The sequence below is a fragment of the Thamnophis elegans genome, chromosome 2 (genome assembly GCF_009769535.1).
Source record: "Thamnophis elegans isolate rThaEle1 chromosome 2, rThaEle1.pri, whole genome shotgun sequence".
Lineage (NCBI taxonomy): Eukaryota > Metazoa > Chordata > Lepidosauria > Squamata > Colubridae > Thamnophis > Thamnophis elegans.
Genome location: NC_045542.1, coordinates 46,104,597 through 46,122,230, shown reverse-complemented (window position 1 = coordinate 46,122,230; position 17,634 = coordinate 46,104,597). Strand labels below are relative to the sequence as shown.

The 17,634-nt window shown below is 40.4% G+C and overlaps 1 protein-coding gene across 2 annotated transcripts in view; it reads left to right on the top strand.

Moving 5' to 3' along the window:
• Positions 1-16,196, top strand: part of RPTOR (regulatory associated protein of MTOR complex 1) — a 438,354-nt gene extending 422,158 nt beyond the window's left edge. For both annotated transcript variants that reach the window (XM_032209983.1, XM_032209982.1), the window contains 5 exons: positions 78-205; positions 970-1,056; positions 12,786-12,902; positions 13,561-13,690; positions 14,904-16,196. In XM_032209983.1, coding sequence (XP_032065874.1) covers positions 78-205; positions 970-1,056; positions 12,786-12,902; positions 13,561-13,690; positions 14,904-14,972 — 531 coding nt within the window. In that variant the 3' untranslated portion in view covers positions 14,973-16,196. The remainder of the gene's footprint in view (positions 1-77; positions 206-969; positions 1,057-12,785; positions 12,903-13,560; positions 13,691-14,903) is intronic.
• The last annotated feature ends 1,438 nt before the right edge of the window (positions 16,197-17,634 follow it).

Genomic DNA, 17,634 nt, shown 5'->3' with positions numbered 1-17,634 from the left:
CAACCTATGCTTTTTGAACCAAATAAAATATATGGCCAGCAAGACTGCAGCTTTGAATTGCTATTTTAATGTTTTAGGATATTCCCACGGGGGCTGACAGCTGTGTCACCAGTCTGTCCTGTGATTCTCATCGTTCGCTCATTGTAGCAGGGCTTGGAGATGGCTCCATTCGGGTTTATGACCGACGGATGGCTCTGAGTGAATGGTAAGACAGACATCTCATTCCTCCCATCAACAAGGGGACCTTATATTTGTTCTGACTACTGGTTGGCTGAGGGGCTAGGCATGAAGTAAGAGCACTTGCTCCAGCAGTGTTCCACAGATTACCATCAGTTGCAAAGATTATTTTCCTCTTCTCTCTTTCCATATACATCTTAAGCTTGGATGAATTTTAACAACATAGGCCTTCCTATATGGGTGGGTGGGTGGGTGGGTGGGTGGGTGGGTGGGTGGAAGGAAGGAAGGAAGGAAGGAAGGAAGGAAGGAAGGAAGGAAGGAAGGAAGGAAGGAAGGAAGGAAGGAAGGACCGACCTAGAAACAAATGCTATGGGTGCAATTTTTTTAACCAAAAATATTTCAGTTAACATAAAAGATAGAGCGATGTTATGTGAATTTTTCACCTGCCTGAAATGAACATGAAATAAATTACTGCTGGCATTAAATTACAGATAAGCTCCTATTACTTTATTGTGTAAGGCAGGGTTTAAATTGCATACATGCAGAGCACCTGCCTATCTTTTCTCCTGACTTCCATTTTCTCTTTTGCTGCACCTATCAAGCCCAGTACACAGCCTGTTGAAATGAGCAGCTGAAGGAAGAGGGGAGCCTTACTGTGCCAGCTCTCTTTCAATGACTTACAGCTTCACCTCCATGGTCAAGCCATCCCAGGAAGCAGATGGTTCTCCTTGTAAGCAGCTTCAGGGTTTTCTCCGGCATCTTATTTTCATAATTTCTCCTTTTCACTTGTAGCCGTGTGATGACCTATCGAGAGCATACAGCCTGGGTGGTGAAGGCATATTTGCAGAAACATCCTGAAGGCAACATCATGAGTGTCAGGTAAAAAAAGGGGGGGGGGAGTAAATGAAAAGGAACAAGAACCTCTGAATATTTATGTGACATTTTCCTGCTAAAACATTACTTTGGGCACTCTTGTTTGAAAGGCTGTCTCCAGTATTTAAACAGCAATGAGGTTTGAGCTCTTTACTTTGGCATTTCTACCCACCAATTAACTTGTGATTCAAACCTGGAGTAGCAAAAGGGAAGCTTTGTTCCCGAGGACAATGTCTTTTTTGAAGATTGATTAGAACACAGTAGTTGACAAAATCGTATCGCTCTGCAGCTAATTATCAGTCTTATCTAAGATTGGAGAGCCAAATTACAGGTAGCCTTCGACTTACAACCATGATTGAGCCCAAAGTTTCTGTTGCTGAGTAAGACAGTTGTTAAGTGAGTTTTACCCCATTTGATGGCCTTTCTTGCCACAGTTGTTAAGTGAATTTCTGGAGTTATTAAATTAGTAAGATGGCGGTTAAGTGAATCTGGCTTCCCCATTGACTTTGCCTGTCAAAATGTCGCAAGAGGTGGCCACATGACCCCGGGACATTGCAACTGTCATAAATATGAGTCAGTGGTCAAGTTTTCAGATTTTGATCATGTGACCATGGGGATGCTGCAATGGTCGTAAGTGTGGAAAACAATCCTGAATCACTTTTTCCAGTGCTGTTGTAACTTTGAATGGTCACTAAATGAGCTGTTGTAAGTCAAGGACTACCTGTAGGACAGCAGTATTTGTAAGAGGGGAGCAGCTCAATGCAAGAGAAAAGACTTTCCAGTTGAACCTCTTGGACTCCCACAGGACAGAATCATCAGTATTTCAACTGACAAGTCTGGAAATGGGGCCCAGTTTTTAGGCCTGCTTTCTTTACCTTTAGGGAGAGGATGAGGAAGAAATCTGAGCTGACAGCTGTCATTTTGAAAACTGTAAAAGGCATAATCCTCCACATTAAACAGATTATTTTTCTGACACTGAAGCGAAAGGGAAAAATTGGGTAAAAAATGTAATTCGTTCATTACATCTGTAACTTCCCTTTCTTTCAAAAACCAAGGCAACAGGCTGGGTTCTCCCTCCAATGGTTTCCCCTCCCTAAAAGTAATCAAACTGTGAGGTAGGTTGGATTGACAGAGCTGTCTGTCAGTTGACCTTCCACGGCAGAATGTGGCCTTGAACCTCATTCCTAGTTCAAGATCTTAACTACTAGATCACACTGGCACTCGCAAATCTTTTGCTAGCAAGGAAGGAAAAAAGAAACAGTGGGACAGATTTCATTGCATGTTCTGAGCTTATAGCTAGGTGAAATTATTTCCCCATCTAGCAAATTTTTGTGCATAAATCCATTTCTTATTCTCAATAAATACGATGTGAGAGCACTCTCTCTATTAAGTGCTCCATTCACGAGACAGCAAAATATAATTTATTGCCTCTATATTGCCATTTGTTTTTTTTGTTTTTACAGAGATTCTTCTTTGGCTTAAGAAAGCATATAAACTCTCTGTGATGTAATACTTCCTCACAACTGTATTGGGCAGCAAATTCTGTCACCTTTATTTTCCCTAGGAATGAAGTAAAGTACTTTAATTTGCAGGATGGGGAGCTCTGGGTGATAGTTTCCTTTTTAGGAATATAATTTTATTAAGAATTTTGATTATGATAACTAATATGAACTAAACTTGCAGAAAGAGGTAAGAATAGAAAAAATAATAAAAACTGCAGGAAAAAGACAGAAACAAGAAAAAAAATGAATGTAATAAAAAGAAAGGACATTTATAAAGAAGTGGCTTCCAACCTTCATCACAATAAGTATTTAAAAAAATAATAACTCTTCACACCCTATAAGGTTACAAATAGATATCTCTTCATGCCATATCCCATCCCTTAATAAGCAAATCCATAAAGGTTCAATATTTCCATCCTGGGGTCAGCAAAAAGTCCATAAAAGTCCAAAACTTAGTGAAAAAAAGTTTTGCTTTAACATGATTAAATAAACTAATTTTATATTACTTCCTTTTACTTCTAACAGTCTTAATCTTTAATTCAATCAAATATGGTCATAGGATTTGATTTCTTTTCACTTCTTTTTTATCCAATCATAGAGATTTGTTCAAGGTTTTAACAAGTCCCTTTGGTAGACCCAATAAGAAAATCTATTACATAAACCATTTTATTGTTTTATAATTTGTATTTCTAACTTTTAAAACTTCAGCAAGTTTCTTTCGTATGTCTAATAAATCATTTCCTTGATATAATCTGCAGCTCTACTTTCTACATTTTCTCTGTCTTCATAGATAAAATTTGTTCCACAGCTGTCATTCCTTCATTAAGAGCTTTTGGACATAGTCTGTCTATAGATGCAGATATTATTGGTGACATTGTTTGTTTGTTTGCTTATAAAATTTATAGCCTATCCATCTTACCTCGAGGTAACTCTAGGAGGCTTACAATCATAAAAGATAAAAACTATGTAAACTAAAAACATAAATTAATTTTATTTATGTTTTAATTTATTTAAATTCAATGAAATTCACAGCCCAATTAGAAGATGGAGCGAGCGGGAGCAGGATGTGAGGGGAGGTGGGATCCATTGTTAATCGATCAACCACTATTGTGACGCTCCCCCATGGGAGCCCCAAGCTAACTGGAAGAGCCAGGTCTTTAGGAAACCCTCCCGACCTTATGGAAGGTTGGGAGGGTTAGGACCGACCTCTCACTGGAGGAGCAAGATGTTCCACAGAGCAGGTGTTGATATTGTAGTTACTGGTTTCTGGATCCATTCTTCAAAGATATCCTTTAAGGTTTGTAATGCAATAATGTTTTGTGTCATTGTATAAGTACTAACCAATATCAAGAACAGGCTTACGGTATATGTTTTTTTCCTTCTGTTTAGAATATTTAGTCTCCTAGTGTCAAGTTTCTGAAATCATAAAGTCACGTTATCTTTTTATGATTTACAATAGCCAGGATATCCAAAATAAATCTGTTTCCTATGAAAGTTGTTTTTTAAAAATACAGTAATTAATCTCAAAACCTTATAGTAAAAGTCAACACTCCAAATGTATCTAGAGCCTTAAACAATTTACAACTTTCTTAGATCAAATTCTCAGTTAGTTTTTTATGTTTATTTCAAATTCTTTAAGTTCTTAAGCTTACAATATTTTGTTTTCCTTTTGTTCTGAGTTGAACAAACTCACTTAATGACTTTTCAGACTTGGTTGTTCCTAAGGTCTTTTCAGATAGTTTAATAGACAATTTCCAAAAGTGATGAGAAAGTGAGGTTTATGAACTTAAGGTTCTGCAGATTCTGCTGTGATTGTGACCAAGTTGACTGATCCCTTTGTCTCCTCGTACTCAAACTCACCGAAAAGTGCTATCCTGCAGTCTCCTCATCAGGAGCAGCCATCCTGAGCACATTTAGGCAATCTCTCAACCTCTCTTTATCCCGGGAGGTTCCAAGGAACCGGTCTACTCACCAGTTCCTTGGTCTTTGCCACAGTCATCAGTTCTGCTTTTGCAGAGACATCTTCAGTTCACCATACCTTCCCCTGTGAGGTTTTCTCAAAGCCTTGTTCTGAATTAATCTCCACAGGTTAATTCATTGCTATTGGGTAAGTGTCGGAGTTTTCAGCAATAGCATTTCTCATTCAGATTCAGAAGGGACTTGAATCTTCCTTGGAACATGGTACATGTTGACTCCCAAAAAACTTCCCTGTTATCTTCAGTAACATGCTGTTCAGTTTGTTTTGCCAAAAGAGAATGCAATTCAGGCATGCTGTGAAGGATTTTTATACAGCAAGTTTCCTGAAGCTAAGGAGACCTCAGGCTAATTGGTATATAGAAGGGAAAGAACATAAGCTTTGTGAATATATATTGAATTGGATGCCCCAGAGGAAAGGCAAGCTAGAAATGTATTTTGTGAATCAAGGAAATAAGCAGATATGATCACTAGGTTAAATCTGTTGTGCAAATCCAGTGACTAGACAATCACTGGATCCAGTGACTAGACAAAGCCTGGAGCTTCCCAGTGTAAGTCAGTTGCAACAGCAGGAGCTGACTATCAGCTAATATTGCCTAAAAGACATGTGACTTAATTTCTGTCATCCCAGGACTAAGCCCCTGGGTCTCCTTATGTACTCACTGCTGATCTTTTATTTAGTATACTTGTGTCCCGCATGGTCCCAGCAAAGCCAGCCCATGCTGGCGTCTAGCAAAATTCAATAAAGAATAATGAACATCCAAATAAAATATGTAATATTATGAAACAATACAGTAGTCACAAATCAAAAGCAGTCTAAACTGGCAAAACAAATCATGGCTTCAGCATTAAAAGCAAACAAATAAAAAACACATAGCCCCTCCAGGAGAAAGGCTAAACTGTAAAAGCAAGTTATTAATTTGGTCTTAAAGGCTGCTGAAGAAGAGCATGGCTGAAGAGCACAGATGTCTTCCAGAGTCAGAGGAGGGAACTGGTAGCACACGAGCTGCTCCCAAAAGAGCAGCTGATGCCAGGGCAGCTTTCTTCTTGGGCAGCCTACAGAACATGGGAACCCACTGGATCCCCAAAGACCCCCAAACCGCACAACTGATCTTTTAGGGGAGAAATACCTCTGTCTAAAGCAGGAAAAGCCACCTGCCCAAATTTGAGTTCTGGTCAAATTAGGCACATGCAGCATCTCTGAAGCTGGAAGAATAATATAATTTAGGGAGATGTTCATGTCAGGAGAGATGCTGAAAGTTCCTTGCTAAGGAACTTCTGATAGTCTGCATGTTATTCACCCTGCAATCCCAGGAGTTGACATTAAGCACAGCTGGAGGGCACCCCTTTATGGAAGGATGTTATAGTTGCACTGGTTGAGCAGCAGCGTTTAAAGATCATAGATTCACAGCCAAGAAAAACATAAGACCGTGAATACGGACATTTATTAATTCAGAAGACAGCCAAAGATCAATTAGAGATCTGTGTAACAGAAAGATATACAGAGGAGGAAAACAATCAACTCCCACCCATCTCCTCTCCCCCCCCCCCTTCCTTCATAGGGAGCAAGGTCAGTTCTAACTTCAGAGGCGTGATCTGTCTGCAAGAGAAACATGAGCCGCTTGGGTGTCTGTTTACTTCTTGTGGGATCTTGGGACGTCTCTTTTTCTTTCTACACCTTCTGCTTTTATGACTGTATAGCAAGAAAGGGCGTAGAGAAAGTGACAGCAGTTGTAGATAAACAAATATTGTCCTGTCTTTTCTTCTGCCTGTGAAACAAATGTAAAAATCACATTCCTTTGACTCTGAACAAATTACTCACAATTATTTTTTTTGTTTTTCAGCAGTAGGTAGATGTTTCAGGGTGTTTTTTTTTTACCCCATAACTAAGACTCAAGCACTACAATGACCAGAACTCCTTGAAGATGGTTTGAGAATCTCAATGTTGCCTTAGCCCAATAAGCCTTTTCGAAAAGAGTTGTCAATTATTTTAGTACAAATGTAGTCTTAAGAGTGAGAATTTCTGTTTTATTATTGATTGTAGCAACTGATGTTTTTTTAAAAAAAAATAGCAGTAAAAGTAGTTGTAGCATATACAGAATCTTTTATCAGAAGGATTTTTTTCTTTAAGATGGTTTGAATCTCATCTGAACACTATGTGTTGTTAGACAATTACAATTGTTCACTACTTCCAGTGCAGAAATCTCTATTTATATTTAGATTGTTACAGAGGCAAGCCATTAATCGGTAGCAAGGCATGGAAAGACTCCTGTGTAGGAGTGTGCAAAATGTTTTGCACTCCAAATGGTTTGTGCTTGAAATGCTTGGCTTCAGATTCACTGCAGGTGTTCCAACCATTTGTTCCCAAAAGTGTTTTGAGGGGGAAATGGCCTGAGCCTGAACAGAGGTTTCTCTGAGCGTGAGACACAATCCAAGAGAATTGAAACAAGCTTTTGTGAACTCAAGGCCACTGTTTCAAACTCCAAAGAGGTTGTTTAAAATTTAAAATGTTTTGCTACTCAGGAGGCCATTGTAGTTTTTGAAGAATTAACAATGCCGGAACTGGACCATTTTAGCATAACAAATAAAGAAAGGTCTCACTCTGTGTAAAAATGGAAGAGACAAAGGCACTGACTTAATGCAGGTTATTCAAGAATGTGTTAGGGCACCAGAAATATAAACATTGACTTATTTCTGTAATCACTTTGCTACTTGTGTGGTACAGTGTACCAGTATAAATATTTTAATTAAATAGTTGGGTGGTATGCATTGCAATATACTTGGTTCAAGTTGTTATTTTGGAATACAAGTCTAGACCTACATCTATCTTACTTCTCCCCACCCCATCCTAGTCCACCCACTTCAGTGCTCCTGTTCTCTCTGTAGGGCAGGGATGCTGCATGATCAGGTTGCTACACCACAGGCAGCTTAACGCCAGGTGTAAAAGTTGGGGCATCTTCTTCCCGTGGCCTTCATTCCATAGCACTGAATACTGGGCGCTGGTTTTTCTAATTGCCTGGCTGAAAAATACAATCTTTTTTTCTGCATTGTTTTTTTAACAGAGCCTTGCTCAACCTGAAGTCCTCCAGTTCTGACGGACTGTGACTTCCATCAGACAATCTGACCAAGGCCATTTGCTGCCTAGAATGATAGGAACATATAATCCAACAAAACTAGAGATCAACAAGCTTAGGAAAAGCTGGCTTAGACCATGGTTTATTTTTCAGGTAGAAAGGAAGTATATGCTCTCAGCCTTCAAGCAGTTCACCATCAGCTTCCAACTGATCTGTGCACAAAGAATCAAATATTGGTGCTTCTATCATTCATCCTATTATTAGAGCTCCATTTTTTTCTTCCATGTCAATGCACTATTGCTATTACAACCCTTGCAGTTTTCCATGCATTAGCCCACTCCCGATGGACCTGCAGCTGCCATTCATTCCCCCCCCCCCCGTGGAAATCCTCTTTTGATTGTTTTTTTTTTAACCTTTCGGATAATTCTGGAAGAATGTGATCCACCCAGCAAAAGGTCCTGTTTGAATACAGATGACTTTGCTATTAGTAGTAGCAGTAGTAATAATAATAATTAAATGCTTTAGATACTAGTCACCTAATAATTAAAGGAAAATGGTCAAATATTGGAACATACTGCAGTCTGAGGAAAAGGCAAGACCTAAAGAAAAGTAGTGAATGGTAACAATCAAAGAATCCTGCAAAAAAGATATTATTGACACTTGTGCAAAGAAAGACATGTTCCTGGAAGCTTTTGGAAATAGGCAGTGTACAGATAAAGGAAATAAATACATTAGTACCAATAGAAGAGAATATATGTAGCTCAGAGTTGAACATCAGTGCATTAATTATGTTACCTAGGTTGGTAATGAAACATCTGCAAGACGCCAACCAAGCTCAGAGAGCACCCAGAACCCCACAAATACATTCATTCCTAAAAAAGGAGGCCATGGGCAGGAAGGACAAATAGGAGAAATCAGTTATGGTCTAGGCAGGAGAAAAGTATCTGTAGAGCAAGAATAATCAGAAGGTGATGTGTATTAAAAAGAAAAAAATAAGGATTGGCAGATTGAAGAGATTTTAAAAGAAATAGTAATAATTAATGGATCCAATAAGACAAGTAGATAAAAAAACAATGTCCAATATGAGGGTTATAAAACAAGGAACAATAAATAACCTCTAATGAAGGAGTAGGGGGAATCCCAAGTGCAGAAATAGAAGAAGGAAAGTAGAAACAGTCGAGTTAAACCAGGCAGAGCTTCAGAGAGTAATGTAGAAGAAAATAGAGAACTAACAGAGCTAAGTTAATGTCTTGATGAATTCCAAATATTTGAGGTTTGGCCAAGAAAATGTACATGTCTCTGACAATGAGCAGTTGCTCTAAAAGCCTGCTGGCGGGCCTAAGAATTCCAGTCCAGCCTATGGCAACTCCAAAGCAACAAGATACTGCAAGTCAACTCTTGAATTATTTCTCAAAAGCAGAGGGATCACAACCAGAACTTTGTGAACATTTTCTGAAGTGGCCAATATAAACGAAGTGTACCTTACTATTGTACAAAGCACATTTTACAATAAAAAGAACCCCTTTCATAGATTTTAAAGCAATTTGATGCAGGAACAGGACATACAAGCTCATTATTTTGGAAGTTTCATCAATTATTAATATACTTTTTTTCAACTTCTTATGAAGACCAGTTTCTTGATACATACTGTATATCCAGCAAGAGAAAATCCTAAAAAAATGATTGAAATGAGTGATAACCCTCCACCCCCCTACACACACACACACACACACACACACACACAGACAATAACTTTTGGAAAGTCAACCGGGACTCACAATTCTACAACCCCTAAAAGATATGTGTGAAACTCGAATAATAGAAAGTCCCTTTATAGTCCTGATTTAATTCATTGATTGCATGATTACTCTAGTTCCATAAAAGGGGAGATGAAGGGTTAAAATCACTATCTACACATTTCTGAACCACATGAAGAGGATGCTATAAGTGTTGTTTTTTTTAATCAGATTGTTTTCTCTTTTTTATTTGAAATAAGGGCACTAACAGATATGATTGCTAAACTTGCCCAAAGTAATAGAGTCTGAAAACTGGAAGGCTGACCCTGGAATGCCAAATAGAGAACTCTGCATGTTTCATGCCATTGCTGTTGACAAAGTTATTGGCAGTTTCCTTGCCTTTCACAGCTGCAGGAACAGTGGATCACAAACAATTATTTTAACAATTGTTTGGTAGAAGAAGCTTGAAAATATAGGAATTACCGTACATTGTTTCTCCTTGCATGAGAAACAATCCATGGATTTAATTTAGTGTTTGGTTTCCAACAGGGGCTAACGGCATCTCTGTTTTTTCTGTTTCACATATTATAATTGTCTTCCTTTCCAGTGACATGCAGTTAGGGGAGGCAGGGGAGGCAGAGCCTCACCACTGTCATCATGAAAAGAAAACAAAATTTAAAAGAAAAAAGGCTGAGGTAGTTGCTGCCAGAGTCACAGGGGATGACTCTGCTTAGTGTTTAACTGTTTAAAAAGCCTCTGAAAAAGTGCCCTCTACAGGAGGAGGAGGCGGGAGAACCACGTGCCTCATTTAGTCTGACTTTATGATCACTCGAGCAGAGTTAAGCAAGGGTTAAAAGCTGAAAAATTCCTTATGTAGATGAGGCACGTGGTTCTCTTGCCTCCTCCTGTAGAGGGGGTTTTTTTAGAGGCTTTTTTAAACAGTTAAGCAGAGTCATCCATTGGTGACTCTGGCAGCAGCTAACCCAGCCTGACCTCAGCAGCTCTTGCCTTTTTCCTTTTATATTTTTACATTTTCATGATGGCAGGCAAGAGCAGAGTTGAAATCCTCTGTGATTGTGAAACAGCTGGAAAAGGTATGTGGGTCCAAGGGAGGGGGAGGAATTCAAAATTAATGTAATTTGTAAGTAATCATAAGTAATTTGTGTGTGTGTGTGTGTGTGTGTGTGTGTGCGCGTGTGTTTGTTTCTTCACTCAAACAAACTCTCAATTTGAGAGAGTTTGAAAAGAGAGGGAAGGGGGTAGGAGAGGCAGGGAGGGCAGCCCGCCAGCTTTCTTTCTCTGTCGGGGCAGCCCGCCAGCAGAGGTGGGTCTTTTACCCGCTTCTGCTGGCAGGCTGGCACTTTCTTTCTTTTGCCCAGAGGCGGGCAGCTCAGGTGGGCTGCAGCCTCTGGACAAAAGAAAGAAAGCAGCTTTTGCCCGCCCCGCCACTATGTCCAACATAGCGGGACACCTCTATGTCGGACATGGCGGGGTGGGCAAAAACCGCTTTCTTTCTATGTCCGACATAGAGGCGTCCCGCCTCTATGTCAGACATAGCGGCGGGGTGAGCAAAAGCCGATTTCTTTCTTTTTGTCTCACCAGCCATAAACCGCACCGCACGTCACTGTTCCTTTCCCTCTTGTTTTCTGTTCCTTTTCCTTCCTAACCCGCTGTCACGCACTCAGGTTTTCCTAGGTTTGTTAAATGGAAGTAGTCTGTCGCACCTTTACTTGCCTTCTGCTAGAACACTATTCTTCAAACTTGGCAACTTTAAGATGTGTGGACTTCAACTCCCAGAATGCTCCTGGCAGCTGAAGTCCACACATCTCAAAAGTTGCCAGGTTTGAAGAAACATCCCTTGAGAAGTCTCTTAATGGCAGAGCTAGGACAGGCGATACCCCAAGGGCTCCAAGACTGACCATTTCCAAATTAAAGAGGTTTGCAGCTTCTGGCAAACCCCTTGGCAGCACCTACTGTTCTTTAATGTCTGAGTTCTTGATCTGTCTGAAGAAAAGCAGCTTTAACAACTAAGCTAAAGATTTCCCATTACTGTCTGCTACATTTCAATATTGGCATTTAAATTATTGCACTGACATTCAAGGCTTTGACTATGCCTTTTTTGTGATTTCTTTTTTCCAGCTGTTTGTGGTCATTTATCTTAATGTAAGTGCAAGAGAGGCTGAGATCAATATTCAGTATTCCAACAATCTTAATTTAAATCTCTTGGCAATTATTATATAAGCCGAATGACACTCCCACCACTTTCAAAATCATTCATTCTAGAAAAAGTCGCAAATGTCTTAAGTTATGGCTGCCTGTCTGTGATAGCAATAGCAATAGCGCTTAGACTTACATACCACTTCACAGTGCTTTACAGCCCTCTCTAAGGAGTTTACAGAGTCAGCTTATTGCCCCCAACAATCTGGGTCCTCATTTTACCCACCTCGGAAGGATGGGAGGCTGGGTCAACCTTGAGCCTGGTGAGATTTGAACTGCCAAATTGCAGGCAGCGGGCGGGCATCAGAAGTAGCCTGCAGTACTGCAAGCTAACCACTGTGCCACTGTGGCTCATAATGATGTGGTTTTAAATGCACAGCACGCTTGCACACGTACTTACTGCCCGAGATGCTCCAGCTGCTCGGCAGAGCATTGCACAGGTGCTGTATGCTCCTTGTGTGGAAGCCTCAAATAGCTCAAATAGGTAAGGAGTGCGGGCGGGGGGGTGGGCCCTCCGGAGCACTGTACCGGAACAGTACCTAGTGCTCCCGACAGGCACCGGTACGTCCATACTGGGGCATACTGGTCATATCCCACCACTGACACGTGGCCATAGGCTGACCGTCGGAACTTTGAACCTGGGTTGTAAGTGCCCTTTTCAGATAGATCATAAGTTGAGGACTATCTGTGGTCCAGGTAAGAAGCACAATCACGATTATTAGTTCTGTCCTTATAGTAAGGTTACATTAACAAGTCTTGCAAATCTGAAAGTATCTCTTCTCTTCTTTATTTTTACTCTGTGGGAAACTAGGGAAGGTCCCTTCTGAGACACTTCCCACTCCCCCTTTTGTTTCCGTGGTCTGAAATACTTTTGGCATGGTGGTTCTCTAGGTTGAGAGTCTTCCTCCTGTCTCCCAGGGTCATTACATATGGTTGGAGAAATAAAAAAATGCAATGACCCATACCTTATGCATTATTTCCATATATACAAATCAGCTGAATCAAATATGTTCATGCTGTTTTCTATACGAGCTTTGATCCCGAGCTTTATGGATACTTCCTGAAAAAGAGGCTCACGAGGATGAAGAAGGCAAAGGAGAAATGTTGATAAACTAAGCATTAACTCTGCACTTGCTTAATTTGATGCTAATTAGAAGTTTCTGAGATACAAAAAAGTCTCTTTTCCATGTTGGAACAAATTATTAAAAGTCCGTTGCTTCTTCTGTCTGCAGTGTAAATGGAGATGTCCGCTTCTTTGATCCAAGAATGCCAGAATCCGTAAAGGTCCTCCAGATAGTCAAAGGATTAACTGCTTTGGACATTCACCCCCAAGCCAACTTATTTGCATGGTAAGATCTAAAGGTTTTCAGCCAAGCAGCTTTTTGTTCCTCCAGAAATTAAAGGAAATAATTATCTTATTCTTAAAGACACTTCAATTTCTTTTCCTTAATTAAGCATATCATATCTGAATTGCAAACATCTGGACAATCAGTAGATGGCAGCTTTTTATGAGTTTTATGTATCTCTTTGTTACCATTTAATAACCGTCTCCTTTTTGCAGCCCATGATATATTTTTATTTTTGATATAAATAATATATTGCTTCGCGAAGCTGTGTTTTTTCTCTTAAAAATTTACTTACATTCAGCACCTTGCCTTTTGTTCATTGTGGTTCAATTCACTGAAGAAGCATTTTCTTTATTGAGAATAGCCAACACCCTAGATCCAAATTCATCAGTTTGCTTCCTACTTGAGTTATCAAATCAGACCATCCTGAAGTTGCACGTTCTATTCCTATACCTGTGACTTTTGTTGAGCAACTCCATCTTTTGCTCCAAGATTGTTTTTGGAAGAGTTCATGTTGAAAATTCAAAGAGTTTTGTTTAAAAAAAAATCCCTTGGCTGCTATGAGATGTCTTGGAATCCATGGTAGATTAACAGAGTAGAAAAAGTCTGCTCTTAAGTCTTAGCTATTGGAAGGTTAATATTGTTCTGTTTTACTTTGCAGCGGTTCTATGAATCAATTCACTGCTATCTACAATGGGCATGGTGAGCTGATCAACAATATCAAGTATTACGATGGATTCATGGGCCAGAGAGTAGGAGCCATCAGCTGCCTAGCCTTTCATCCACACTGGGTCAGTCTCCTTTCTCTGATGTAGAACTTCTCTTCTAGAATTGAATATGCTTTTAAAAGCAGGATTGGTTAAGGTATCCAGAGGGCATTAATTACAGTTTTATCATTTATAAATAGCATTACAATTATTATTTTAGTTTTTAAGTTTCATGACCTGCTTTTACTGTATTGTAAGATGTCCCTGGAAAACTTGATTCTGGAAAGCAGCACAGAATATATGCTACACTAACTATGTTAATGTGAACAAAGTTCTTGTGTAACAAATAGGAACATTCAGCCTGGAATACTTTTATAAACATATCCTTCTCCAGGCTGGTTCAGAACTGGTCTCCTGTGTAATGGGGAAAAAAACACAACACTGTAGAAGATACCTCTACCAATGGGTTTTCTGTGTCTCCTTGCCAGCCAAATCACTCTGAAACTCCTGCATCTGAGGATGACAAAGCTGGTGCAGCATTACTTTTCTCTGGAATCTTTTTGGGGGTTATAGGAATCACCTTCACTGTGATTGGATGGGTGAAATATGAAAATGTTCATTTCACAAAATCCAAGTGCTATTCCTATTACTAGATCAGATTTCACAAATGTTATTGAATAGAAACATTCATGTGTGTTTATTAACATGTGAGAATATTTATGAGCAACTTTTGTGCATTTTTTTAAAAAAATGAATGTAAAATCCAGTCCACAATAATGAAGCCGCCTACGTTTGTCGATATTCCTGGTCTTTCTGTCAACCTGGTGCCCATTTTATTTAGTGAGGAGGATGAAGTTTTAACACACACACCCAGAGGAGGCTTTAGGTATATTAGATGACCTCATGGATGTATTATATATCTCTTTGTTTTTAATATGCCACCTTTTTCCTTAAAGTCTGGAGAAGTTGCTAGCCATTTGCTTGCCTCACTTCAGAAAAACAGCTGGCTGTTTCCCTGCTTTCCGAATCTCCCTGTGTTGAACCATAGGCATGAGATTCACCCTCCATTCATACTGAGATGGAGACGGAGGAGTTGCCTTGACAGGGATAGAGGATAAACCTGGTGAAACAAAAAATGCCTTTGATCCTAAAGCCAATCTCTTCGCTTTTGTGGGAGGAGGAAAGTCGGTACTAAGCACAAATTTTGGCTGCCAACTAAGGCCAATCAGAATTAATACATCCCTACTTCTCTTGGTGTATATAATTTTGTTTTCCTTCTCTCTTTCTCTATCCTCAGCCTCACCTGGCAGTTGGAAGCAACGATTACTACATCTCTGTGTACTCAGTAGAGAAACGAATCAGATAACAGCGTGGGACTGCTTTGTCAGGGCTGGACGTCTTCTGGCAGGCAAAACATGCCTCACTTACGATGTACATAGTGAAAATATGACTTGAATGTTAGTGTTGGCTGCTGCTGCTGCTGCTGCTGTGCAACCCCGTGACTTGAACATTTTTTTTTTCTTCCTGACTTAGCTACTGATGATTCTGCATCAGAGGGGAGGGAGAGAAGTGTGGTCTTCTTCATAGCTGGGACTTCCAGGAACTATTGGAAAAGGAGAATTTAAATTTTCAGCGAGTCCCACCACCCACCACCACTACCACTACTAATGACTGCTTCTCTGGTTGTTTAAACGTCTTCTCGGAAGAGGGATGGGGTTTTCCCCTAAATCAGGAACGAATTCAGAACAGGCTCTACCGTTCCACATGTTCTTCCTAGAAAGTCTATGGCTGCTCCCGGTTTTGTGCCAAGTGCTGCCCTGGCAGTTGCATGCTAGCAGGTTGCCTGATTTGGATAGTCCATGCATATCTTTCCACTCTGTATGCCACCGGCCACCTCTGTTATTCATTGTCCTGCCAGAAACAAGAGGAAAAACAAAAATTAAGGAGACTCTTAAGGGAGAGAAAGAGAGAGAGAGAACGTTAATGGCTGCCACTGTGGAAGGGAAAACAGGAAAGTACCCCAGTTTCTGTGGTGTTCGTTGGAAAACAGCCGTAGCTACATGAAAAAGCATTACAGGGCAAGAGACCTTCCCCCTTTTATGCCCTCCATCCTTAAGCAGTGACCCTCTGCTCCTTTTACTCATAGTAGAGTCCCTTAAGCACAAGAAATGGCCTGCTACCTCCGCATAGACAATAAAGATTTCACTTATTGTACCACTGCCTTAAATCCGCCCTCCCTCCCCAATTCTGTTTGACAGAAGTGCTATTGATCAGCTTATTAACGGATGCAGGTACTTGCAGCAGGCTTAAGGCCAATGCCCACGTAGAAGTCCTTCCTCTGCTTCAGACCCTTGCACAGTGGCAAGCTCTGTACACGCCCAGGACTTTTATATTCGCAGGGGGCACGTGATCACTGCAAAGAACGGTTGATTTTCCCCTACTACAGAGACCACGATCTGGCCCAACCCAAGAAAAATAATCTCATGTAGGAAACTGCCTCGATAGCTTAAGATCAGAAGGCCTTCCTTGAATTGTGTGAATTGTGCCTGAATTGTGTTAATTCTTCTGGCATTGGCTCCAAGGGCAGATGTCCACAAAGCTGTGGAGAAGCATGAAAGTGAAGCCTTGCAACCATGAAGAGCAGGGAGCCATCCTCTTCATCTTCTCTATGATGGACCTGAGCATTGTCTTGCTTGCAAAATCCACCTCCCGGTTCTCATTATGAAGCCTGCTTTGTGCGTAGTTTGCTAGCTGAGAACCATTGCCCAAGCTGCGAAATTAGTGATGAAAATAAATAAATAAGTGGTGATTTTATACCCCAGTTTGCTGATTCGAGTGTCAGCTCTGCTGGAACATTTAATCTTTGGTCCCACCCTCCCCCAATTGCCATGCCTGTCCCTCCCCAAGTGGCATTTAACTCAGGGAAGGTTAAATAGTTGATTGTGCTCCTAAGCATCAAGCCAGAGTCTGGAATCCATTTATAACTGACTTAATCTACACAATTAAATAAGGAGATGATTATTATTTTTTGTAACCTATATCCGATGTGTTTATTTCAAGAACAAGATTCCTTGTGCTTCCTCTCAGCTTGCATAGCCAGAAGTAAGGCTATGGTAGACTTTCTTTCAAATGCCATCGCGTTTGAAAGGAAGAGCTGTGCTTTTTTTTTTTTTTTTTTGCAAAGATCTGAGATGGTGATCCAATCATGAAGTTTAACCGAAACTCCAGAAAGCATCCAGCTTACAAAGTTCACTTCTCTATTTATTTTCAGGAAAATGAAAAGGAATAATAAACCACCAGACGATTGTAATGTAAGAGTAAAACAATTAATGAAATAAATGTTAATAAAATGTAAATGCCAGAAGAAGCCCTTGGTCGTTAGCAATGGTGAAATCTAAAAAATTTTCCTACCGGTTCTGTGGGTGTGGCTTGGTGGAGGGGGGGGTCGTGTGACTAGGTGGGTGTAGCTATATAGTCATGTGACGGGGTCAAAATACAGAAACTCATTTTAACCATGTCCTGCTGGAGCAGGGGGTTGAACTAGATGACCTCCAGGTCTCTTCAAGCCCTGGGTTGCTGTGCTCTTTCAAGATATCCTCTGAAGCTGCGTCTAGTGCCAGGTTTGTGCTCCTTACTCTGCCTCTTTTTTCCCTCCCTCTCTTCTTTCTTTCTCAGCACCCCCCACCCACCCACCCCCGTTTTTGGCCTAGCAGGCTTCAAGGAAGCCTCAGAGCAAAAACAGACCCCAAATGCTAAAAAAAAAAGTTTAAAAAAAGTTCCTACCATGGCGCAGCACAGCTGATTGTCGGATTTTTTTTTTACTTCGTTAAGCATTTTTTTACTATTGGTTCAGGTGAACCGGCCTGAACCGTTAGGATTTCACCCCTGGTCATTAGAGTTTACTGTTGTTTTGATGCCGTGAAAGAAACCTGGGGAATGGATGGGGAGGGAAAGGAGGAGACAGTTTCAAGATGGCAGCTCTCCTTTCTTGGGCAGAAGAAGAGAAGGTAAGCACTGCTGCTTAGATA